The sequence below is a fragment of the Aulonocara sp. 'chitande type north' Nkhata Bay genome, linkage group LG10, assembly GCF_057382095.1.
Source record: "Aulonocara sp. 'chitande type north' Nkhata Bay isolate Kocher_YH1m ecotype deep benthic linkage group LG10, A_spYH_male_GT1.1, whole genome shotgun sequence".
NCBI classification, from domain to species: Eukaryota; Metazoa; Chordata; class Actinopteri; order Cichliformes; family Cichlidae; genus Aulonocara; species Aulonocara sp. 'chitande type north' Nkhata Bay.
This window is the reverse complement of record NC_141353.1, coordinates 27479653-27505785: the sequence shown is the minus strand read 5'-3', so window position 1 is coordinate 27505785 and position 26133 is coordinate 27479653. Positions and strand designations below refer to the sequence as shown.

General features: G+C 40.4%; 1 protein-coding gene across 2 annotated transcripts; it reads left to right on the top strand.

Annotated features, from left to right (window-relative positions):
- Positions 1-1936: 1936 nt before the first annotated feature.
- trim37 (tripartite motif containing 37) lies at positions 1937-26133 on the top strand. 2 transcript variants are annotated; one of them, XM_086309372.1, is made up of 26 exons: positions 1937-2198; positions 3995-4064; positions 4229-4330; positions 5621-5661; positions 6034-6150; positions 6466-6553; positions 6670-6792; positions 8939-9062; positions 10180-10247; positions 11156-11280; positions 11551-11601; positions 11957-12038; positions 12163-12239; positions 12909-13088; positions 13188-13302; positions 13550-13741; positions 14095-14228; positions 14354-14436; positions 16221-16469; positions 17617-17925; positions 19966-20112; positions 22510-22705; positions 22812-22903; positions 24336-24446; positions 25479-25521; positions 25668-26133. In XM_086309372.1, exons 2-26 carry the CDS (start codon positions 4044-4046, stop codon positions 25675-25677), a joined length of 2880 nt encoding a protein of 959 aa, XP_086165498.1. In that variant the 5' UTR covers positions 1937-2198; positions 3995-4043; the 3' UTR covers positions 25678-26133. The 2 variants fall into 2 exon arrangements, with proteins under 2 accessions (XP_086165498.1, XP_086165499.1); XM_086309373.1 differs by having other exon boundaries at positions 25479-26133.

The following is a 26133-nucleotide window of genomic DNA, read 5'->3' as shown; positions in this document are numbered from 1 at the left end:
GTGTTCTCTGGAGTGACAAATCATGCTTCTCTGCCTGATGAGCCAACGGATGAGTCTGGGATTGGCAGTTCCCAGGAGAACTTGTCATCACCTTAGGAATGAATTAGAGCGGAGACTGTGAGTCAGGCCTTCTCGTCCAACATCAGTGTCTGACCTCACAAATGTGCTTTCGGTCAAAAATTCCCCGAAACATACTCCTAAACAATGCCGAAAGTCTTTCCAGAAGAGCTGAAGCCGTTATAGGTGGTGATGTATGCTGGGATTTTCCTTCACAACCAATTCTGGGATTTATAGAGACTGATGAGAAAACGAAAATATGCATTCAGTGACAGTAACAGCATGGATCCATTCATCCATAGCAGAGTACCCATGTTCTGATGGCTGCTTCCAGCACGGTCACAAAGCTTAGATATACTCAAACTGGTTTGCACATAATGATGAGTTCACTGTAAATGGCCTGTATTTGTATAGGGCTTTAATTAGTCCCTAAGGACCCTAAAGCACTTTACACATTCAGTCATCCACCCATTCACACACTGGTGATGGCAAGCTACATTGTAGCCACAGCCACCCTGGGGCGCACTGACAGAGGAAAGGCTGCCGGATACTGGCGCCACCGGGCCCTCTGACCACCACCAGTAGGCAACGGGTGAAGTGTCTTGCCCAAGGACACAACGACCGAGACTGTCCGAGCCGGGGCTCGAACTGGCAACCTTCCGATTACAAGACAAACTGCCAACTCTTGAGCCACGATCGCCCCACTGTAGCCTCCACAGTCACCAGATCCCACTACAATAGAGCACCTTTTGGATGTGGTGAAAAGGGGCACTCCCATCCTGGATATTCAGCCAACAAATGCAAAAACTGTGTGATACTATCATGTTGGTATGGACCAAAATCTTGGAGGAATGTTTCCACCACCTTCTTTTATCTATGCCATGAAAATTAATACGGTTCTGTGAGTGGGTGTGGAGAACAAACCAGGGGATTTTTTCAAACTATTATGTGTCAAAATTGTTAATAATGTTCCAGTGTAATCACTGCCTCCCAGCTATGAAGTTAATAACAATCCAGTGATGAAGTAAGTATGAATATGTTCTCAGTATGAATGCTAGAAAATGCATTTTCTGAAGAATGAATGAATGAAGAAACTGAATGTTTCGCGCTGAAATGATATATTTGCTGAATGTTAAGTTAAAAATATTGAATGAGCTGAAAAATACTGAATTTTTCACCTGAAAAAAGTGCAGAACTGTTGAAAGCTGACGTTCACACAGAAGAAGTTGAAAAGTAGCTGAACAGGTTTAAAATGTAAATTAGAAAAAGCTGAGTAATGACAAACGAAAACAGAGTCAGAAAACAACCGAAAGAATATTAAAAGTTCATATTCTTTTAATCACTGAATGACTGAAATGTGATCCCCCTACTTGGATCCACACAGTTCAAAAAGTTTACATCTCTGAGCTTTGGAAGACACACTGTTGGAAAGAGAATAACGATGGCTACGTCTTGAGGGTCAAATAATAGCTGTAGACCGAACACTGTGGACACAGCAGCAGTTTAAAGAGAAGGTTTTAAGATAAATTTTTCCTCTACTCCCAGTCTGGCAGTTGAACTGTCTCACCCTAACCTATATATATATATATATATATATATATATATATATATATATATATATATATATATATATATATATATATATATATATATATACATTCATATTAGTATATATTATTAATATACTAATATATATATATTAGACAGTTATATATAGTATACGATACAGTTTACGATATACAGTGTACACTTTGTGCTTTGCCCTGCCTTAGGTTTACGCTGTACTTTCCCAAACTTTCCATTTGGGGGCGGCAAAGCCCCACAGACTTTCTGTCACTTGCAAACACATAAAATTAATAGAAGAAGAAAAAAAGCCATTCGATTGGTTATTGCTAGGGGACAAACAGCCTCTCACCAACCACTGTTACATCTTCAGCTTAGGTAGAAAGGCAGCTGTATACCATCCTTGGTGCGGCACAGTGTGAGGTCTATTTTGTCGCAGCTAAATCTGAGTAGCACTTTAGTCTTTTTTATTTTTTTGCGGTGCTTTACGCGACGGAGGTGTTGTAATATATTATAATGTAGCCGTTAGCCGTGGTTTGTTTATCTGGCGGGGTGGACAGAGCCGATTCTCCGTCTAGGTGAGTGAACGACCCTGCTAATGCGAGCAAGCTAGCTATGAAAGCTCTCTCTCTCTTTCTAGATATATAAATATACATACACGCACTTATATATGTTTTTGTATTCAGGCTATCCTGCTATATGCTGCTGTCAGGGTATATCTTCCTTCCATCTATAGCTGCTGCCGGACTGGTTTTGTGTCTGCTGATGCTGGGCCTCTGGCACAGATTGCAGGCTGCCGTTCACAACAACTGTCATGTTGTTGCTAATGTAGGCGAGCCCGCTGTTTGTGTTGTGCTCTACAGACACAGTTGCACTGATGTTACTGAGGTTTACATTCATCTTCACCACGTGCAACTCTTGAGTATCGATTAGAGCTGCAGGGGTGACAATTTTGATCGTTTTCCCCATTTACTCGGATATTAAATAAAAAAAATAATAATATTAAAAAAATACCTGAAAAAAACTGCTGTTTACTACCGCACATTCCTGGATTTTTATGTGGCCAGACCTTCCAAACCCCATTTAATATACGATATGTCAAAGTAAAAGATGTGCCATTTTTGCTTTCACAAGAAATAATTAAATGATAATAAAAATAAATAAATACAACTTATGCTACTTTCTCTTTATTAAGCATTTGAGTAAATTGCTTTTTAAAGTTGCAAAAAAGGCTCCAGACATGCCGGACCATATGCACTCACCAGCTACATTACACCTTCCTAGTACCAGGTTTGACCCCCTTGTGCCCTCAGCAGTGCATTAATTCTTTGTGGCATAAATAGCTGGAAACGTTCCTTTGATTTTGTCCATAGTGACATGATGGCATCACACAGCTGCAGGTGTTTCATTTGCACATGTATGATGTGAATCGCCTGTTCCATCACATCCCAAAGGTACTGTACTGGACTGATTACTGTAAATGACATTTGAGTACTTGTTGTCATGGTCAAGAAACGGGTTTGAGGGGATTTGACCTTTTTCACATGGCACATTAGCTCATTAGAAGCACCTTTTAGAACATAGTCAGCAACAATACTAAGTGTGGTGTTTAAAAGACGTTCACATAGTATGACGGATCCAAAGTGTGCCAAAAAAAATGTCCCCCACATCTTTATAGCACCAATTTTTCACACTAAATTCAACAATCTTCTGTTGTCCTGTTTAGTTTTGGTGAACCTCATTTTCGTGTTCTTGGCTGTCAATAGTGGTCCTCGGTGTGGTCATCTGATCTTCTGCTTCAAGGTTCAACGTGTTATGCAGTCATAGGTCCCATTTGGCACCAACAGCTATGCTTCAGAGTCACTTAAATCTCCTTTATTCCACATTCTGATGCTCGGTTTGAACTTCCTCAGGCCGTCTTGTCCATGTCTACATGCCTAAATGTACTGAGTTGATGCTGTGTGTTTGGCTGATTAGATATTTGTGTTAACTACCAGTTGAATGGGGGTAATAATGAAGTGGCTTGTGAGTATAGATTTAAACTTAACAATTAAGTGATGTATTTATTTTAAAAAGTAATATTATTTGTTTTAGTAATACTTAAAATTACTAAATTGTATTAAAAAACTATTTCTATACAGTGATGTTTTATTTAAGAAATGTAAGTAATTAAAGCAAAAATTAGGGGTCCATTCTCAGTGTGCTTGCAGTAAAGCCATCAAGTTTCTACATCACATCTGTAAACCTTCTGAAATGCTTGTGAGGTTTCAAATCCTGCAAACCTTGATCTCAAATGTCAGGTGCCTACTTTCAACTGTCCAACTAAAGCACAGTTTGTTTATTGATATATCCTTATACTGTTTTTCTTTTTTAGAATACTTGTTTGACTTGTCTGTGAGGCCCAGAACATCAAACTGGCTGAAATGGATGAGCAAAGTGTTGAGGTCAGTTTCACTGTTAGACTGCTATGATGTATTACATTAAATATTGTATTGTATAGTGTATTACTTACCAAATTCATGTAATGTGCATGGTTTAATCTTCATAATCTGTGGTCTTGAGTTCTGTGGCTGTAGTCGGTTTAAAACGTTCTTCTGTCCCTGTGCAGAGCATTGCTGAGGTGTTTCGATGCTTCATTTGCATGGAGAAACTGAGGGATGCTCGCCTCTGTCCACATTGCTCCAAACTCTGCTGCTTCAGCTGTATACGAGTGAGTCTGTTTAGACATAGCAGCGATCAGAAAATGTTCTCCTCACTCCACAACTCTGCATTCAGTTTTTACAAGTATCTTAGTTTTTATCTAATCAATTTTGTGATGTGACCAAAATTACTGCGACTATGTGCAATGAACGTACAGTCTTGTTGCTTTTCTAATAGTTGTTTCAAAGACAAGGGCCACAAAACAACATACGTACTTGACAACCTTGGTTTTATAGAGGAATATAAACCAAATGCAACCAGTTGCCAACAATTTTTGTCGAGTCCCCTGTTACAGAAACACATGTTGCAAATGCTTATTAGCGCAGACTGACTCAGATTGCTTGCAGCATGTTGCTAGTCCGTTTTTATAGACAGCAGATTTTGCAAAACTTCGCCAACCTGTCCGTGAGTGATCATAGAATCAGACTTAAACCACAATTATTTGAGAGGTTGCCTCCAAGCAGCCAAACTGTGCAGCCACCTTGTGATTAAAAGTGGTCACCTGCTGGTTGAGGGTGTTTCACGCTCAGCCTCTGGGCAACCAACTGTTTTCATGCAACTACTTGAAATCAATCACTGAATGTGGGGAATAAATAAATAAAATAATGGAAGTCACCAGGCATTAGGCTGTTTTTTTTTTTTTTTTTTTCCAACTTGAAATGAGGTTGATGTCCTATTTTTACTCTAATGTGATTGAGCCATTAATGATAAAGCGATGAGACAGATAAGTCTGTTAAATCACACAGTTGGGATTTATGTAGAGCTTTTCCAGTCTTACTATCCAAACCCTTAAAGAACACACAAACATTCAGACAGCACTTTTTAAAAAATAATAAACTACACACTGTCCAGCACACCTGTGTGTCTTTCAGCCCACCGTTATGTGTGTAAGATCTTCGTGTTTTTTATACATGTTATTTTTATCTTTGTAAAATTTGATGGTGACTGGTTTTGGGATCGGTCACGTGCTGCCACCGCTACTTCTTTCATGTTTTATAGCTACATTGATAAATACTGAGATGACTTATCAAGTTAATAACCACCAACAGTAACCACAGTTGTTACTGTTCCCTTTCAATAATATTTGGTCAACAGTGCAGCAGTGTGATGCCGATGATTCACATGAGTCAGTCTTTGCTTATCCTCACACTCAGTAGGATCAGTTTGTGTAGTTTAGTTTTTCTTGGTCTTTATAAGGAATGTACAAATAAGAAAAAAATATAAAATGTCCTGAATCATGAATCTTTGGCAGACTGTTTGTGCTGCTTGTATTTAAGCTGAAATCTCTCCTGTGTAACAGCGATGGCTGACGGAGCAGAGAGCACAGTGTCCACACTGTCGGTAAGCACCTGCTAACACACATCTACTTCATATAACTAATCACATTTGGTGGAATAATTCATGGTCCATGTGAATTTTGTTTGAACTCATAAGGTACCTGGTAAGACCAGAGTAATGACTAAAAACAGTGTGTAAGAGCTATACAACTCACAATGTAACAGCGTGGAATACATATGAATTCGATGTGAGTTAATTCAGCAAGACATAAGCATATTATGTCTTTAGTATATCCTATGGGCAAGGAGAACACCAATAAAACTGATGAAACGTAGCGAAACAGACAAAAAGCCTCAAGATAACTTTCTGATCTGCTTCATAATGTTAGAATAGCTATGCAGTTATTAAAATATGTGTGTGCATTCTTTTGTACAGGGCTCCACTTCAGCTGAGGGAGCTTGTCAACTGTCGCTGGGCGGAGGAGGTCACCCAGCAGCTGGACACCCTGCAGCTTTGCAGCCTCACCAAGCATGAGGACAACGATAAAGACAAGTGAGTTCTTGACAAGTGTCTTTCAGTCCCAGTCCTGTTTTCTGAGTTGAAAGTGTTCTTGTCATTTTTATATCCCTGTCTTCCTTAAATTTCTCTTCATAAATCAAATCTTAATGCCAGAACTATGAAAAGTTATTTTAAGAAGTTTTGTTCATTCTGTGTCACCATTGTTTTATATTTGTCAGGGTTTTGGTTTTTTTTTTTTTTTTTGGTTGGGGTTACTTATACATGCTCTGTGATGCTCAACTCAGAGAATAACAATCAAATTTGGTACAGTTGTGGGAAACAAACAGTGGTTGTCTTGTTGCTCTGCAGATGTGAGAACCATCACGAGAAGCTGAGTGTTTTCTGTTGGACCTGTAAGAAATGCATCTGTCACCAGTGTGCCCTGTGGGGAGGCATGGTAATGCTTCACTTATATAATAGTTGGCAAAGTCAGAAACGCTCTCATTAATGAGTTTTCCGCTACATAAAAGTCAGATGGCGTCCGGTGAATTTTGCTGTTTTGGTTGCTTCCAGCACGGCGGCCACACCTTTAAGCCCCTGGTGGAGATTTATGAGCAGCATGTGACCAAGGTGAAGGAGGAGGTTGCCAAGCTGCGCCGCCGCCTCATGGAGCTCATCAGTCTGGTGCAGGAAGTGGTGAGGACTGCTTTTTCTCTTATGAACAACAAATGCTCAATAGTTTGATATTTACTGTCCTGTCAGATCAAACTCCTTCTGTTTCGTGCACTCATCACTTTTCACCTTCACCTCTTCAGTAAATCTTTTTAACTGCAGATTCATATCCTAGTACATATTTGAATTCTTCTTGACATTCATGGGACTTGAGGGATGTTCTCTCCCTCAACTATGAAGAATTATTAATGGGTTGGCGAGTTATCTTGAGGCAAACTCAGTTTTCAGTATTACAAAGGTGTCCTTTCTTAGCTGTCTAGATCAGCGGTCCCCAACCCCCGGGCCTCGGACCGGTACCGGTCCGTGAGTCGTTTGGTGCTGGGCCGCGAGAGTTGAGGCTCAGGTGTGAAATGTGTGGTTTTCAGGGTTTTTATCGGGTTTCAGCGTTATTTTGTTATCGTTTTTATCGTTAACTCGGTCTTCCTGGGTCATTTCACGTGTGTTATGAATAAATCTTCTTTTTTTCGGTACCGGTACTAGTTTTATTTTGTTGTATTTATCCGCGACACCTTAAAGGCCGGTCCGTGAAAATATTGTCGGGCATAAAATGGTCTGTGGCGCAAAAAAGGTTGGGGACCGCTGGTCTAGATTACCACGATGAGTTATGCTGCTTTAAGTAGAGTTTAGATTCTCTGCTGAAGGAATAGGTTTTATATGTATTGCTGTATCTTACATGCCACTGTTATGATAAGCCAATGTGTTACACTGTCTGCCATAGGAATTTATACACATTCATTTTTTGATGCAGAAAATGCATAAATGTTTTTATTTTCTGACATTAATATAAAAAATAACTAGCATTTTTGTTTTGCACAAAGAAATAAAATCAGCTCCATAATCCATAGAGCCCAATTAATGACCCACTTGTAGAGGAAAGCTTAAGTCAAAGAGCCTGTGGAAATTGTTTTAACTTAGGACCTCTGAGGCCCACTTTAAAGTTTCAGGTTATTAATGTCAACTGGGTACAGCATGAAATGTCCCGACAAAGCACTTTGCAGTGTTTCTTGGTCATTATTTGTGTGATTACACTGCTACATTATTGTAGTTCGGTGGTGGGATTCAGGAGCACCTGAGGGTCACTCTGGCCTTCTCAATTTGAGCAGTGACATTAAAGCAAACAGCAGTGAACTCAGGGAACTGTTATCATGATACTCCTGAAAGATACACATAGATGAGTTGTATGAAGACTGCCTGTCTCTCTATCTCTCTTATGAAAGCATCCACTCTCTAACTGCTTCTTCACACGTATCGTGTCACCTGACATGATGGACAGAGTGAGACGAAAGGTGAAACAAAGAATAGATAATAATAAACTATAACACAATAAATTAAAATGCCCATAAATGCTGAAATAAGTGCAAGTCAGTTACAAGGCAAAAACACTCAGTCTGTTTGCGTCATAGCTTGTGTTCAGTTTCAGTGTCTGTGGAGTCTGCTTTTGCTTTTTGTTTGAATATAATACGTCCTGCGAGAGGATGAGCTCACTCTCCTGTTTAAAAGGCTAAATGCTTTCTGTGATTGTGCCTGACTTTGTTGGTTTGTGTGTCTACTGAATGATGTATCCTGAGAGTTTTTAGGATGCTTCTATAGCCTCGGGATACCTTCATGTTTGTCTGTTAGACCAAAAACTTTGGACTGCATTAATCTGAATTCCATATCCCAGATTATCATAGTGGTCAAATTTTAGCTCTAGGTATATTGTGATTATACTTCCATTCGAAAATGAAATATCATCTTGATAAATCATATAAGTTGAATTATTTTGTTACCCCCAATTTCCTATGCTTCACATCCAACGATAGATGTGACATTGTGATATAGCGACCACAACAATAAAGTATCTACTGTACATTATAAAGCGCCTTGAGGCAACTTTTGTTGTGATTTGGCGCTATATAGATAAAATTGAATTGAATTGAACAACAGTCCTAATCAACACACAGGATTAGACTTCAAAATGATATCAAATCCGCAGCCTACAGTATGGGCGTGCTGTATTGCTGACATCCAGCAGATGGCACTGTTGTTTTAATAAAAGCTTGTCAGTGAAGTTGACACAGTGAACGCATATTTAACACAGTGTGTTTGTGTGTTTTGTTTGATGGTTCAGGAGAGGAACGTTGAGGCAGTTAGGGGTGCAAAAGACGAGAGGGTCCGAGAGATACGTAACGCCGTGGAAATGATGATCGCTCGTCTGGATAACCAGCTCAAGAATAAGCTCATCACCCTCATGGGTAGGACTCACACTGTGCACACACTCACTGTCAAAAGCAGATGTCCAGATAAATGTTTTTTTTTTCTTTTTTTAGCTTTTTATATACATTTTAACCTTCAATTTAATTAATTACACATCATTTCAGTGCATTGCTTTTATCTGAAAAAGAGCTGACCTCAAATCTTATTTTAAAAACATTTTTGACCACTTTCAAGCTCATTATTTCCATGTCTGAACACCTTGCCTACTTTTATGTAAAAATACTGAAAGAACTCTGGTAAGCTGAATTGAATGACTGGCTTTTAGGCTGCAGGAGAGGACACATTATTCTCATTTTCACCTGCATTTTTTTGACTTCACCAGAGTAGCTTTGCACGATTAACTGTTCAAAAAAATGTCCTGCAGCCCATTAGATGGTTCAAACTCTGTTTAGAACAAGGTCAAACAATTGTCTTCCGATTGGCTGAAAAGCAGGCGGGTGGGGCTTGGGCACTCACAGACAGAACTGCATGTCTGAGATGACCAGATTTCGGCTATCATACAGAGCCAGGAGTATTTTTAAAAAAATGAATGTTTTGCTGACGGGGTGACATAAAATCTTTTTACCATTAAAATATCATTAAACATGAATTAAGGAGCATTCAGCAGTATTTTGCAAAAAATAAGAGATGAAACTGCTGAAAAAACATATTTAGAGTTATCTGAAGAGAATGGTACGTTAGGGTCACCCTTACTAACTGTAGTCATTAATTAATATTCAGCAGTTAAATAAATTAATCCCAGTTCTGTCGCCACCTGGTTATGCATTCCCAATAGAATAAGCATCATTTTAACAGGTTAAAGACATATGGCAGTGTTTAGTTTTCTTGTTGTTGCAAGACTGGCTTTAAATTTGTCTAAAGGTCGAGACCTTCACCCAACAAAACATGCATGACTCCCCACTGAAAGCAGTGAGAGGCGCCCTTTATAGCTGCGGGTAATATACATATGAAATATTTATCTGGACTGAGTGGATCCGTGCACTTGGCGCCCACATACACAACCTGCACTCCCACACACTCTCACTCAGCAGCTTCCATCAGGGCTGACATTCAGCACAAGAGTACTGAAAATAGAACTGCGTTCCTCCCCATCAGGCCAGAAGACGTCCTTGACCCAGGAGACGGAGCTGCTGGAGTCTTTGCTGCAGGAGGTGGAGCATCAGGTTGGTCGTCTGCAGCAGATCAAAGCCTCCATTCATTTTTTTCCTACTGCATATTGTTAGTTGTGTAATATTAAAGCTGAGAAACCCCACACACAATACAGCAATACATGCTGTCTCATTGATTCAACACTATTCCAGTCTTTAAGGTCAAGGTATATTTTAAATCCTCTCTTATAGCAAGTGTCTGGTGCAATATTTTAAAAGTTTCAACTGTGCTGTTAACTGTTTTTAAAAAGGAAACGACTAATTTGAGGTCTATCCAAACAATACATCTGCAAGTTATAAAACCAAAAGTATGATGTAATGGCTGCAGAGCTGGTGAGAATTCACTGTAAGTGCTTTATTTTACACTGTGGGAACTTCTTTTATTCATTATTGAGTAGCAGAGCATGTTGCACGACAAATCGGGCGAGCAGGCATGTTGCATTTGCACGATTGTTTCTTACAATGTGATGTGATGAATCATGAGCTTTTCTGCACTAAGAGTAGCAGCCAGAAAATATTACAGCACATTAAATACAGAAATACTGGCAGCGTTGAGGGATGGGTCATCTCATTTACCATCTTGAAGTTATTTTGTAAAATGACTCCAAAAAAGTTGCACTTTACTATTTTTCATAGATATTCATAGCATAAATGTAACATTTTACTGAATTACAATTACAATTTATTTTTTTTACAAAAGAATCAGATTTTGAGGGGGTCAGGTGGGAGACTGTTTTTTGTTTTAAGAAATGAACTTTTATATTCTGACTTTGCTTCTTTTGTTACTGAATTAAGTAAAACATTTAGTTGAATTTCAGTTAACTGTTTATTTTTTCTGAGCAAAAATCAACACATCATCGATTGTTCAGCTGCTTGCTGGCAGTAACGAGATGATTTTCCTGAATTGTGTGTATGCTGAACAGCTTCACTCCTGCAGTAAGAGCGAACTGATCTCAAAGAGCCCAGAGATCCTCCTCATGTTCCAGCAGGTCCACCGGAAACCCATGCAGTCTTTCGTCACCACGCCCGTCCCTCCAGACTTCACTAGGTAATATCCTCAGCTGCAACACCAGACGCTTTTCACGGTCCAGGGAGGATGCAACGAAATGCCTTAGCTACTAGGGATAACAAAAATTATCATCAATAATAAATGTTATGTGGCAGGAGATTCCCATTTGTTTTTTTTTTGTTTTTTTTTAATCAATCGATTAAATTTTATGGCTCATAATACTAAAGGAAATAACCTGACAGTGACTGTAAACTACAGGTTAATTATTGTGCTTTTATGTGCAGTCATCTTTCCTCTTTGTGCTTTCAGTGAGCTGGTTCCTGCCTATGACTCCAGCACTTTTGTTCTAGTCAACTTCAGGTAAATCATCTCTGAGGCTGCATTTGGTCATAGAGAAGACAAACAAGGAACTCTCACTCTGACATACTGTCAGCTTCTTCCTATCTTCAAACACCATCCTTAAATTTTGTTGAGGATTTTATAAACTATGGAAAAATGTAAGGTACTTTTTAAAAATTTATTTAGCCTTTATTTAACTAAGTTCCTTGAGATTAAAATCTCTTTACACACTATTACAATGTTACAAGTTAAACTCAAATATAAATGCAAAATAAAATGAGTCAGAGTAAAAATAACCAGTTAAAAGCTTCAAATGGGAAATCTATCAAAACATCCTGATAGGGTTTCAGCTCGTTTGATATATGTTTGTTTGTAGCACCCTGAGGCAGCGGGCTGACCCGGTCTACAGCCCTCCCCTGCAGATCTCTGGCCTCTGCTGGAGACTCAAAGTCTACCCAGTGAGTTGATGTATGCCTTTTAAAACCTGGCTGCAGTTCTAGCTGACATCGATTGGTTATTGTGACTGTAGTAATTTAGACAGAAATCACGTTGTCTTTGCTAAAGCAGCACATGTTTCTGCAGGACGGTAACGGTGTGGTTCGTGGAAACTATCTGTCTGTGTTCCTCGAACTGTCTGCAGGACTTCCCGAAACATCAAAGTATGTAATATTTTGTTGTACATTGACTGCTCTTTCAATAAATTCCTCCTCTGCTCTGTTTTCTTTCTGTGACAATTTTTTATTTATTTTTTTTACAGTCAAGCCTGGGGCTAAATTGACTTGCGTAAAAGATTTATTTTCAAGTCCAATTTGAATAATTTACAGTTAACATGCAGGAAGACACATAGATTAAAAATGTTCAGTTATAATGCAGCCAGTGTTTTTCATAAAACCGTCAAGATTGTTTTAAAATGAAATGAAAATCTGGTCCTAATAGATGCACAGTATAACAAAAACCACTACATTACATGATATAGGATATTTGAAAAATGAGTTTGGCATCAGTGAGGAGATAATACTTTTTCTTTCATGTTTTAAAGACGTGTTACCGCTTCAACCAGGGGAGCAACAGGGGAACCCCTGATTGAATATTTAACGAGAAAATTGCATCAAATTTTGTCATTTTTAGCCGATTAATACCAAAATCAGGTGATCCTACTTGGACTCAATAATACTTGTGGCTTGAAAAACTAATCACTTCTAGTTTGGTGTGTTAAATATCCGTTCACTGTCTTTTAGTTCTTTAAAGAAATACATCCTCAAAAGTCCCGGATGAGTTCTGCTTTTGCTGCATTTCCTGTGTGTTGATATGCTCTTTGATATGCGTAGATATGAGTACCGTGTGGAGATGGTCCATCAGGCCTCCAGTGACCCCACAAAGAACATAATTCGGGAGTTTGCCTCTGACTTTGAGGTCGGTGAATGCTGGGGCTACAACCGCTTCTTCAGGCTTGATCTTCTAGCCAGTGAGGGATACCTGAACATGCAGACAGACACACTGGTCCTCCGGTGAGAACACGCACGCCCAATTCTAATCATGTAGAATCAGGTTGAGTTGGAGATCTTTTATCCCAGTGTGACTGAGTATCATTGGTTTTCTTTGCTCAGCTATCAGGTTCGCTCACCTACCTTTTTCCAGAAGTGCCGAGATCAGTACTGGTACATCAGCCAGCTGGAGTCGGCCCAGAGTGGCTACATCCAGCAGATCAACAATCTCAAAGAGGTACTCTGTCTGTCCGTGTTTGTGTTCTGTATTTATAGGCATGTTTTGTTTTTTTACTATTTGTTGAATTTAGGATTCACTGACTCTCGTCAGCCATTGTTTTAGAGTAAACAGATTCCAAAGTTTTCAAAGATGCCAAAGTCTCTGAGTCACTCTGACTCATCTAGTTGGAGTTGCTTCCATAATTAAGTGTCTGTTTATTTTGAGCGAAATAATATTCCCCGAATCTCTGTATTTCTGATTCCAGAGGCTCGCTATCGAGCTATTTCGCCGTCAGACCTCACGCAGCTCCTCGCCTCCTGACCTGAGGCTTGCTGCGGGCACCACGACCTCTGAAAGAGACCCTCGCTCGGTGAAGAGTGATGATGAGATTCAGACCACTTTGAGCAATAATAAGAAAGGAGAAGAAGAAGAGAGGACGCAACACGATGACTCTAATGTGAGGATGGAAAATACTGCTTGACTTTGAAAAAACAGCTGATTGCTTCTTAATGTTTTCTTATTCGAGAGGGTGTCTGTGCATAGCTGAGCTTATACAGGTTTTCTTAGGTGATGGGCATCATGTTTTCACTGGAGGTGTTATGACTATGTCAAAAACTACTAATTATCTAGTATTATTTAGGTATTTTATTTATTAAGCTATTAATTTATTGGTGTTAAAATTTTCTTTTTATGGGGCATTTCATTGAATTTTAATTAAAAATCAAATGAATAAGAGCTGGAGGTTTTGGGATCCAGCGTCTTCCTGTACGAGATACAGCTCATTAATTGCCTGGCTCCTCTGTTGTCCAGGAGCTGTCAGACGGTGACCTGGAGGTGGACTGTCTGACAGAAGAGGAGGTGAACCCTCTGGATGGCAGCAGCACTTCAGGGAGCTCCACAGCCACCAGCAACACTGAGGAGAATGACATAGACGAGGAGACAATGTGAGCACAAATGGCTTTATTGTGAAACTTTCTACAAAAAATGTGCTTGGTGGTAATTTGATAATGAAGGCTTTGGTTTCTTTGGTAAGCCGAAGAAATGGATACTAACAGAAATATTTTCACAGGTCCGGGGAGAATGATGTCGACTTCATCGGCAACCTGGACACAGAAGAAGGAGAGCTTCCTGATGACTTGGCTGGAGCCACGGGTATAATTTAAAACATTCATAAAACTGTTTGATTTGAGTTTCCCACAGCTGACATGTTTTTGTTTTGTTTTTTTAACACACAGCAGTGTTAAAAATGTCAGATGTCAGTTTTATCGTTATGTTCTTGAAGGATTATTTAACCTATGCAAACAGAAACAAACTTAGAACCATGATTTGTGAACACATGATTTATGCTGCTGAACAACAAAGAACTGTTTATTTTTTTACCCCTGCAAATTGTGTCCTGAAATAAGCTTTCATTAATTTGTTCTTAAGTATAAATCAGCAGGAGGAGAAATCAATAATGAATGACTATAAAGCAGAACACAATTTAAAGTAATATTAAATATGCACATTACTCAAGGTGTAATGTTGTACATTTACAGCAGATGTTCTAAATAAGGACATTTTCACACATTAAAGTTGATTATAAACCTCTATTTCTTACTTAGAAATATCAAATGGAAGCTCTTAAATCAAAATACAAGTGCAATTTAGCCAGTCTTAATTCATATTACATGAAAGCATGATTTTAAAAAAGGAAAAAAAAAGATTTCTAAATGCTTGAGTTCTTCTTAGAGGGCTGTAACTTGTGGTTAATAGTATAAATGAATATGTTTCAGTTATTTAAATAAAATATGGTGTTTGTTCTCATTGTAACTCAGTAGGACAGTTAAACCGTTAAATCTGATTATTTTCATGACAAAAATGTTCATCTAAAAGTTGCTACAAAAGCCCAGTGGGTTTACTGAACAATTCCCTCCATTTACGGAGTGTAACCATCAAATATTTATTGTCCTTTCTCAAATAAAGGCCCTGTTGTCTCCTCAGTTGAGGCAAATAAAAGTCAGCCTCTGTTTGAGAATTTTAGGAATCTATTTGTGTTGTTTGACAACTGTAGAGGCAGATCACAGCAATATGATGGTGGACCTCAAAGCGGCTCCTTCAGGCGTGTTTGACTGTGTTGGTGTTGAAAGGCATGAAGAGGATGAGTCAGTGTTGGTGCACCATGCCCCTCGCAGCCTGCCGATATAGAAGCACTTGGTGTCCGTGTGTGTACATGTGTGGGGAGGGGGTGTTAGATGTCAGAGTTGAACATATCTTTGCTGCATATTGTTTACATCCCACATTGGAGTAATTTTTATTTTTTTATGATTAGGTTACAATTCAGCGAGAGACTCCAGCCTGTTTTGTAACTCTGTTTTTGATGCAGGTTTCTTTGTCTGGAAAACCTTTAGAGAATTTTCTCTCCCAGCAGCTGGAAACTGGCCAGTCAGAAACTCATGTGGGCTGTACAGATAATAACATGTCTCACTGCTGCTTGAAACCAGATCAGTGTTTCTGTTGAGCTTCACTTAAACTTGAATCCCAGATTCAGTAGGTCTAAAGATTAAAAAAAGAAAAAAGGGGGAAAAAAAGTATTTTAAAAAATTTAAGAAGTTCAGACAGCTAAAACCTCCTCAGGCTTTTTGTTGGCAAATTTAACCATATTAAAAACTTAAGGACACAATATATCCTATAGACGTTTACTTTTGAATCAAGTTTTTATTTCAGTTAACTGAAAGGTTTTTCACAATGCCTTTTAGTTTAGTTTTAGTTACCTATAGTAACAATGAAGAGCACCAGATCTCCAACATAAAGAAACCGCTCAAATAACACATAAACATGAATATTTGGAAGGAGAAATGGAGCAATAATCACTTAAATAACCCCTTATTCCTCTTTTAATTTAAGCACAGCCACACATGAACCATATAAACCCTGTTTTTGTGTCTGATCTGCAGGCGGTTCCAACTCCAGTGTGCGATCATTACACCGTAGTGCTGCAGCTGCTGCCGGTCGTAGTACTAGTGGCAGTGGAGCTTCCGCTGCTGCTGCTGCCGCCACCGGTGCTGTTGGGCCAGGTGGTAACAGCCTCCTGGAGATCGACCCGGTCATCCTGATCCAGCTGCTGGATCTGAAGGAGCGCAGCAGCGTGGAATCCCTGTGGGGTCTTCAGCCTCGGCCTCCGGTGTCTCTCCTCCACAGCCAAGGTCTGTAGGCACGCTAACAAAATATCAGTCCCACTAAACTGGGAGTCATTACTCAAACTCTGACACAGGAGTTCCTCAAAATAAAAAACACTTTGTAAGGTCACAGGTTAGCATGTAAACAGCACTGGTTTCAACATATTTAAGTATAGAAAACACATGTAGGATGTTCTGTAGGCTTTGGGGATAAACGCTGTGTTTGCACAAGATTACCAGAGAGCCTCATGCTGATTCTTATCAGTCTCATCCTTTTTCTCTTTTGATGGATTTGAACTTGCTTTCGATATGAATCGGTTTTGCTGCTTTCTATGGAGAAGAAATACATTAGACCAAACTTTTCATTTTCAGGGTGGGAAAATTAAACTTACAGGAATCAGAAAGAAGGGTGCAGCGAACGCCAAGAATTTTGTGAAAAGAACAAAGAAAAAGACCAAAATCAGTTTTCTTGGGACTAATATTGTCCCAGCACCTCTGCTAGGAGAAACATTGGAGCTAATTTGTTGTGGATTTTTTTTTTTTTCTTTAAAAATTGGTCAAAACCATTACCACCAGCATCCTTTTGTAACCACTTTCTCTTGACCTGTTCGATTAAAAGCGTTGAAGAAAGGTGGAAAGAGAAAAACAGTTTTTAGGGCAACAAACTACCCTCTCACCTTGTAACAGCTGATGTTATTAAGTCTGAAACGACAGTGATCTGAAGGACTACAAAAATCTCATCTTACGTACTTTTACAGGTCATTAAAAAAACAATATAAAGTAAAATAAGATGTTTGCCACATTGAGACCTTTAGTTCAGCAGTTTATTACGTGAAATAGGAAACAGACTGTTAATTAACATTTATGTGATCTGCACCACTTGTTGTGAGTTATAGGACGCTATCCTCTGCTAAAGGAGGTAATAAAGGAAGTATTGAAGTGTTTTCCTGAGTATCTGGAGAATTTAAACCGAACTTAGCATAACTGCCATGCAGTTTGTGAAAAGACTTTAGGTACATTTGATGTTTAACTTTTTCTCAGTACCAACAGGGAAGCTTCTGATTGGTCCCCGAACCACCATGCAGCTTGCGACCATAGCCCCAAACATAGTTTTAAGCTGTATATTTGGAGCTTCACCTTATCTGCTTCTCTAACTTGTTTCTTGTGTCGTCAGCTCATCCTCACTCGAGGAAGGAACGAGAGCGGCGTCCGCAGGTGGTGCGACGATCAGCTCCGGACTCGGGGGTCCTCATCCGCCTCAAGGCTCAGATGGCTGAGGTCCGCAGCAAGATGGCCGATGTCAAGAGTCAAGTGCTGGAGGTGCGGGGGTCAGCGGAGCCCAGGCCTGGCCCATCTGGGGCCTTCGGTGCTGAAGAGCTCCCGTCTCATCACGGCGATTCAGAGATGGCAGCTTGTCATAAACCCAGCGAGCTTGACCTGGTGGGGAGAGCAGCTGCGACTCGAGCCAGACCCTGCCGCCCCGGTGAGGACTGCTGTTGCAAGCCGTTCAGTGTTAATGTGTAAACAGTGACAGTTTCAACCAAACAGGGAATCTGAGTTATCTGGTTACCCACGCTACAGTTGGTCCGTTTGATTATCTCAATCTCTGCCTGAGGAAATGAATTTATTGAATTCTTTTTGAAAAGAAAAAAACATTGTAGAAATGAAGAGCTGTGTGAAAACTATGCTGCTTCTTTTTGCATGGCATGTTATTCTGGTGGACAAAGTACACAGCAAATGTGCAAACCGGAATAGAGAGGACAATCTGTGTGGGTTGCCACACTGTCAGTTGTCAAGGGTACTCATATGTAGGGCTGTCCCGAATACTTTTGTTTAAAAAAAATTTTTGGGGGGGTGCTTTGCAAAAGCAAATGAACATAACAGAGAGAGAGCATCGTATCTGTGCTGGGAGATCACAGAAAATGTACATGATGACCTACAGATATTTTTTTCTTTAGCTTTTGAACAGTAAATCTATTGAATAGGTATAGCTGTTCATCACTGTAAAAATCCACCATGTTGCCCTGCAATCTTGAAAACAGTGACAAGTTGGACATTGCCGTTCTACCTAATCAGGTTTTATGTATCTTTTTAGAAAGCGGCCACATGCGAAGTAGTATGAATTGGCTAAACAACAACAGCAGTTGGTTATAAGCTAATATTTTCCAAGTTATACTCGAGTGTCGCAAAAATCGCACTCGCCTGCAGAGTGCAGATTAATGCACTACAGATGGCCAGCATTTTTAAGCGGACTTGGTCAGAAACATAAAATACTGCAAAATATTAAATTGACACATATCGTTTTTACCCATCAGCTGCAAAAGGCTGATGAGCTATTGCTGTGGGCTGGGTGGGCGGTGTGGACACCCGAGTTTGTGAACGTGATAACTCAAGAAGGAAGTCGCCTAATATTTTCAAATATTGATACCACAGGTACATCTACTAAAAATCTCAGACAACTTCAAAGCCTGGCGACTTTAACCTCAAGGTCAGAGGTCAAGTTTTCTGAAAATATTCTGAATGCAATGACATTAGAACAAGGCGACATAGGATTTTACCACAAGTGTATCTACTACAAGGCTAAGGGACAGCACTGGGAGCCACCAGTATTTTTTATTACTCATTTATTGCCAAGTGTTTATATGATTCCAATATGTTACATGTTACATGGTCTAAATTTTACTGTTTTTGAACAGGATGTTTACATTATATTCTCAGATATACGTATACTCTCAGAATCCACTAAGCTAAAACCTAACAGGTTAACATGCTCTTGCTGAGACTGAAGCAAGTTGACAGGTTGGCATAGCCTCAGTTTCTTTTTTTTCTGTGTCTTTTGGGAATTGGTCAGACGGCCCGGTGGCGCTAGTATCCGGCAGCCTCGCCTCTGTCAGTGCGCCCCAGGGCAGCTGTGGCTACAATGTAGCTTGCCATCACCAGTGTGTGAATGTGTGTGTGACTGGGTGGATGACTGAATGTAGTGTAAAGCGCTTTGGGGTCCTTAGGGACTAAGTAAAGCCCTATACAAATACAGGCCATTTACCATTTAATTACAACATTGAAAGTCAATATTTGCTGCTTCTTTGGATCCAACTAACCTTACATCATTTGTAGCTTTATTTATAGCTTATAAGGGAAATAAACTCTTTTAAACCCTAATCATTGCATAAAACTTGTAATATTGCCTGCTAGCTCTGGGAAACATCAGTGGATGATATTCAGGCTAATTTTTCATTGGAAAAATGTGCCCAGAGAAATTTTGGACTTTTTGAGATTCTATTCTGTCAGGACAGATTATGCTGTTTTTGTTTTGGCACAGTCTTAGGAAGAGATGGATTAGTTTACTTTCCATATTCCCCTATTACACTAAGCCAGGAAGGCCTGCCTCACTATCTTTAGATTAAACTCCAGATAACAAGGCTCACGGGACTTCTGCTGGCACAATCAATATGGTTTTTATCATTATTATTATTATTATTATTATTATTATTATTACATTTGTGTGTCTGTGTTCTGTGTGCAGCCAGGAAGTCTCTGTCTCCTGTCCTGGACAGCAGCTCTCTGGTTGTGAAGAGGAGGAGTCCAGAGGAGATGGAAAAAGACCTGAGGGGAGCAGAAGCTGCTCTGGAGCTCAGCCTGCATCCTAAAGATGGGATGGGAGGAGCAGAGGGTAAGTGTATTCTTGTTGTTGTTGTTGTTGTTGTTGTTGTTTGTTTGTTTTTTATTCTCCTTTAAACCTGCATAAAATCACAGCCAAGGTGTAACATTGTCCTAAAAAACCGAATTCAAATCTGTGAGAATGACGTGAACAGTAGATGTTGTAAAACCGAAACACTGATCTTTAAAGTGCAATAAAGACAAACGGCAGAGTCAGGTGATCATTTGTTTGTTACTTCGTCACTTCAGGTGAACATTTACAACTGTTTAGACAAAATATGGATAGAGAAGGGTTGATTTATTTATTTTTTTGATTTTGTTTTAGAGAATCAACAGTGATTGTGCTGAAAATTTAGGGTGCAGAGCTTGACTGCTTGAGTGCACTTTACTCAGTCAAGTATCCACCTGATGGATCCTGAAGTTTCTGCAGTTGATTTTTATATTTACTCTCCCCTGTACTGCTTCATTAAGACTTAAAATAGTTTGTGATTCTTTAGTTGCTTTTATGTTTTAACATCGACACAAAAACAGTAACACTTTTCTTTTATAAGAATTTAAAAAAAAAAATCTGATTCCTGACTTTTATAGGTGACTTTATTAGATTAGCCTTCAGACGTGCAGTTCATGATCTCCCCTTTATGAGTCATGTAATCATCATAAATTATATATTGTGGTTTAAGAGGTTGAGCTTTTAAAACTTTTCATATCAGTATTATGGTGTGGCCTGCAGTTAGTTCACCTTTAAGACACTCTGAATATCATGGTAACAAAAAAACCCCTTAAAGGGTTTTAAATGAGGTTTTTCATTTGGGGAAAAAAAATCATCGTAACTCTCTTCCCAATACAGACAATATGTGATGACCTCCCCTGTACCCATAATGATTAGTTTTGACACCTCAGTATATATTAATAATGACCTAGTTTAATGACCATTAGAATAGTTTGTTTTTTTTTCAGGGGTAACTGTATAGGCGGAGACCACCTGCAGTAAACCCAGTCATTTTGTTCTATAAGCAGACACTGTTTGGTTCAGAAAAGGGAAACAAGGGTTACTGCTAGTAGGGTTTTCACGAGGTATAAAGTTAAGGCAGCAAATCACAGTGGTTTTTATTATCCACTGAACATTCTGTAGCGCCACCATCTGATCAAAATAAATAGATATCCAAAGACATTATACACTCTCCTAAACCTGCAGTATGAAGGGATTCACTTACCCCAACACTGGCGATCACGATGAGTGGTTACACAAAGCTGGTTATGAACTTTTTTAGTTATCCCAGGGTTTCCTGATCTGCGTATGAACGTTTACGTAAAAATGGTTGGCGTTGCTAGCATCTGAACAATCACACTGTTAAGTGTATCAGCAAGTAAAGCCATAATACAGAATAAAAGTAACACAGCTGCTCCAGATGAGTCAGCGATGTGAGATAACCAATCACTCTACATTAATTTAATACATACAGCTCTGAATAAAAGAGCTACTATGTTAATGAAATTGAACTTATTTGAAGCTTGGAAAGAAAGTGCGCCAACTATGTAAATATGTGTAAAGATACCGAAGATTAATTATTTTATTAAATAAATTTTTAAGTTGGTTTTGCATGCACACTGGATGTAAGGTCAACAAATACAAAGAAGTGCTCTGCTTGTAGAACAATAAAAATTATTCACAGCCAACAGAAAAATAATGAAACAATAAAATTGTCTCCGAGAATTTGTATTTCTTGCTGATCATCAGGGAAATGGAAAGAAATTAGATATTACTGTCTGCACACAGTGGTCCGAGGGTTTTTCCAGGAATGGTGATGCTGTTTTCCAAGGAATTAATCAGCAGGCGGTGATTTCATATCTGTTGATCTCTAATTATGCTCGCAGTTTAAGTTACCAAGCTGATATACCCTGATAAGAAGTGTGAACCTCCTCCGTGGTACAGAAAACCCAGGATGAACCTGGATGAGACAAAATCCTGCTTCATTGCAGAGGCATTTATAACTTATTCATAGTGGAATTTTCAAACTGAACGTCCCACGATCTTTGACGTTGATTCCCAAGAAACACTTTTCATGCTCCAAAGAAGATAAACTCTTCTGATTTTAATGAATCACGAGCAAGCCATGCCGAAAAAGGTCGAACTTAGAGATTTCTGCACACTCCTCAAGACGATGCTTACGCTAGTGCTTCTTTTATTCAGGCTCTAAGGAAACTTATTATGACAGTGTCTTCAGTGCTTCCAGATTTGATTTGCAGTTTAATGACTGATGGGTTCTGGGATTCGCCAGCAGGGCTTTTTTTTTAGAAAAATAATACACAATATTACTTTATGGTCACACCCACTCAGCTCCCTGTTTTATCTTTTCTTAGCACATTCCCACTTTTCCATCACGTGACTTGGCTTTTGTCTTCATTCCAGGAGTGCTGAAGGCTGACAGCCTCCAGGGACCCCTGGTGTCTCTCAGCACCGCATCAGAGCAGCCCTCCACCTCTAAGCAGCAATATACGATGGAGCAACAGCTATACGGGGCCTCGGGGTCCAGGGAAGACATCTTCACCTTGGCAGCATCGAGCTACATGGCTTCAAGCAAGAACTGTGGCAGCAGGAGCCTGGGGTACGACCCAGAGACTCCTCACGCACAAGAAAAATTATATCTGCAAGAGACAGCCGTGTAATGGAACGCCAGGGTCCCATATGTCTTTCATTTCTTCCCGCTGCAGGGCAGCTGCGTTGGACTGTGAATCTGAGAGCTCAGGAAACTCCCATCAGTCCTTGCCGGAGGTGCCGTCTGCACAGCTGCTGTCATGTGAAGGTTGGTTCACCTTCTAACTGTGAGCCTCAGGAGTGATTGTGTTTGATGATTTGGATTGGCTCTCTGTATACCAGGCAGGGTTTTGTGCGTCATGCTACAAGGCCGTGTCCCCGTCAGTCAGTCTAATTTAGTCTTGGTACAAGTTTGCAAAATTGAAGCTTGATGATACTTTCTTTAATTAAAAAAGAACATCTGGCACTCAGCATACTTTAAAAAAGGAATCATTCCCCTATTCTGACTGATGGTCTGTGAAATCCATCAATTCAATAAGAATTCTCCATCCATCCATCTTCATCCGCTTTATCCGAGGCCGGGTCGCGGGGGCAGCAGCCTAAGCAGAGAAGCCCAGACCTCCCTCTCCCCAGCCACCTCCTCCAGCTTATCCGGGGGAACACCAAGGCGTTCCCAGGCCAGCCGAGAGATATAATCTCTCCAGCGTGTCCTGGGTCTGCCCCGGAGCCTCCTCCTGGTGGGACATGCCCGGAACACCAACCCCATGAGGCGCCCAGGAGGCATCCTTGTCAGATGCCCGAACCACCCCACGTGGCTCCTTTTGATGTGGAGCAGCAGCTGCTCTACTCTGAGCCCCTCCCGGATGGCCGAACTTCTCACCCTATTTCTAAGGGAGAGGCCAGCCACCCTTCGGAGGAAGCTCATTTCTGCCGCTTGTATCCGTGATCTCGTTCTTTTGGTCACTACCCACAGCTCGTGGCCATAGGTGAGGGTAGGGACGTAGATCGACGGGTAAATTGAGAGCTTCGCTTTTACACTCAGCTCCCTCTTCACCACGACGGACCGGTGCGGCATCCGCATCACTGCAGCCGCCGCACCAATCCGTCTGTCGATCTCCGGCTCCCTTCTCCCATCACTCGCGAACAAGACCCCGAGATACTTGAACTCCTCCACTTGGGGCAGGAACTCATCCCCGACCCGGAGTGGGCACTCCACCCTTTTTCCGGCTGAGAACCATGGCCTCCGATTTGGAGGTGCTGATCCTCATTCCCGCTGCTTCACACTCTGCTGCGAACTGTTCTAGTGCGAGTTGGAGGCCCTCACCCGATGAAGCCAACAGAACCACATCATCCGCGAAAAGCAGAGATGAGATTCTGAGGCCACCGAAGTGAAAGCCCTTCGCTACTTGGCTGCGCCTAGAAATCCTGTCCATAAAAATGATGAACAGAATCGGTGACAAAGGGCAGCCCTGGCGGAGCCCATCACCCACTGGGAACGAGTCCGACTTATTGCCAGCAATGCGAACCAAGCTCTTGCAGCAGTTGTATAGGGATCGAATGGCCCGTAGCAATGGGCCAGACACCCTATACTCCCGCAATAAGAATTCTGTAACACTGAATTATGAGCGTGCCTGAGAAGTTGGAACTTAAAGAGTTCTGCACACGTGTAACAGTCTCATTCTTTCTCGTCTCGTCTGCAGATCAGCCGGCATCTGTCCTGGTGACGGCTACAAGCAGCGACAGCGACACTGAGGACGAGGCCCTGCAGAGCAACAACTCTCGCTACGACAACCACACTCCACCCTGCACAGGTAACCAGCACACACATCATGAAATGAGGCAGAGCCAAGGTGCATGATGTAGATACTAAAATCATTGTTCAGATTCTGCAGAATCTGTTAATGTTTCCCTTTTTTCTTTGGTGGTTATCATCTCTACATACTCCTCCCTCTCTTTCTGCTCTAGCGCTTTTTTGGTATGTGCGTGTATAGTATACATGTACAGTCATGTACAGAGTTCGCAGCTTCAGTCGTTCGCAGACTTTTCCTTAGACTCTAAATAATAATCGTTCATGTACAGCCTTGCACATCCTTTACTATTTTTTATTTATTTATTCTTTTTTTTTTTTTTTTTAAGGAGAAGGCAGATTGGGATGGTGTACCACCCCTGTATTCAGAAGCAGGAGGTTTAAAGGTAGCCAGTCCAGGGGTGTTATTCATTTCTCCTTACTGCGTCTCTGGCAGATGGAGTCCAGCATTCCTGCATCATCAGTTTACCACCTGTAGCCATCTCGAGTGTTTTGCTCAGTTTTCTTGTGTTTTTCATTTTGTTCTTCTTAAAGCTCTATGATGCTGCCCAAATGCATATTTAGGGTTTAAACTATTTTAAAGGCATTTATAGGCATTTTCTTTGACCACATCCAAAATCCACAGTTTTCACAGTTCGCTGGTGCTCTTGGAACGTAATCCCCGCAGATTTTGGGGGGCGACTATATTTGATGAGTATTAGTACCACTTCTTTTTATTACTTTTTTTAAAACATGAGAGCAACTGGATGAGGTGAGTGGGATCCCACAGGGGTGGTGTGTGAGACAGCAGACTGTTATCCAGCAAAAAGGATGCACATCATCAGAGAGACTAATGATTTCGACCCTGGCAGTTTTTGTTTTGTTTTTTTCCCTCATCTGTATATTTGTGGATTACTGATAGCTAAAATAATTTAATAGTCAGATGTTTGGGAATTTCCTGGTACTTTTTGTCTCCTGTTCAGATGCTGATTTTGTGTTGTAATAGTGTTATGAGTAACACACAGATTGGCGTGTTTTTCCTCCTTACTTCTTCCAGGAGAGCAGCTCCTGTCTGATGACATGAGTCTACCTGCTGACAGGTGAGCGCAGAAGGGCGCCAGCTTCACGCCATAATAACGATGCAATAATGGCTGGAGAGGACACACATGCTAGTTACACACAGCTGTAGAGTAGAAACTATTTGTTATGCATGAACTGAAAACAAACACTTGTTTTTTTTTCTTAGAGTTTCCTGAATGTCTTTATTATAGGACCATGGCAGAAGTTAATGAAATAACTGTTAAGAGCGTCACTTCATGTTGTGCAGAAACAACAGAGCTGCTCCCTTCAAGACAAACAACATCACCGTTTGCGTTTAAAGTTGTTTTTCTCTGTTCTGGGTTTGTCTTCATTCGGGGGTTTGACCCCTCGGTGCTGCTTTTTGCTCGTCAGTGTGGCTGTTATATAGCAGCACTGGGTTTACGTAAGTCAGTTAGTCTCATTATTTAATAGCCACGTACTAATGGCGACACTGCTGTTTGTTTAATGACTGAATTTCTAACAGTGTTAGGTGCATAGAAGCAGGACTGCAGTGCTTTTTAGTCACTTTATTTAATTCCTTGTGTATAAATGCTTTTCTAAGTCTGGCCTGTCTACAGCATATATATGTAAATAATATGTAGCCTGTCAATAAGAGTTTAGTGTTTCTACTG

Excerpts from the sequence above, each read along its gene's own strand:
- trim37 (XM_086309372.1), top strand. The coding sequence starts at position 4,044 with ATGGATGAGCAAAGTGTTGAG. Across the intron at positions 9,063-10,179 it reads TAAGCTCATCACCCTCATGG|GCCAGAAGACGTCCTTGACC; the intron begins GTAGGACTCACA and ends CCTCCCCATCAG. Across the intron at positions 11,281-11,550 it reads GTCCCTCCAGACTTCACTAG|TGAGCTGGTTCCTGCCTATG; the intron begins GTAATATCCTCA and ends TTGTGCTTTCAG.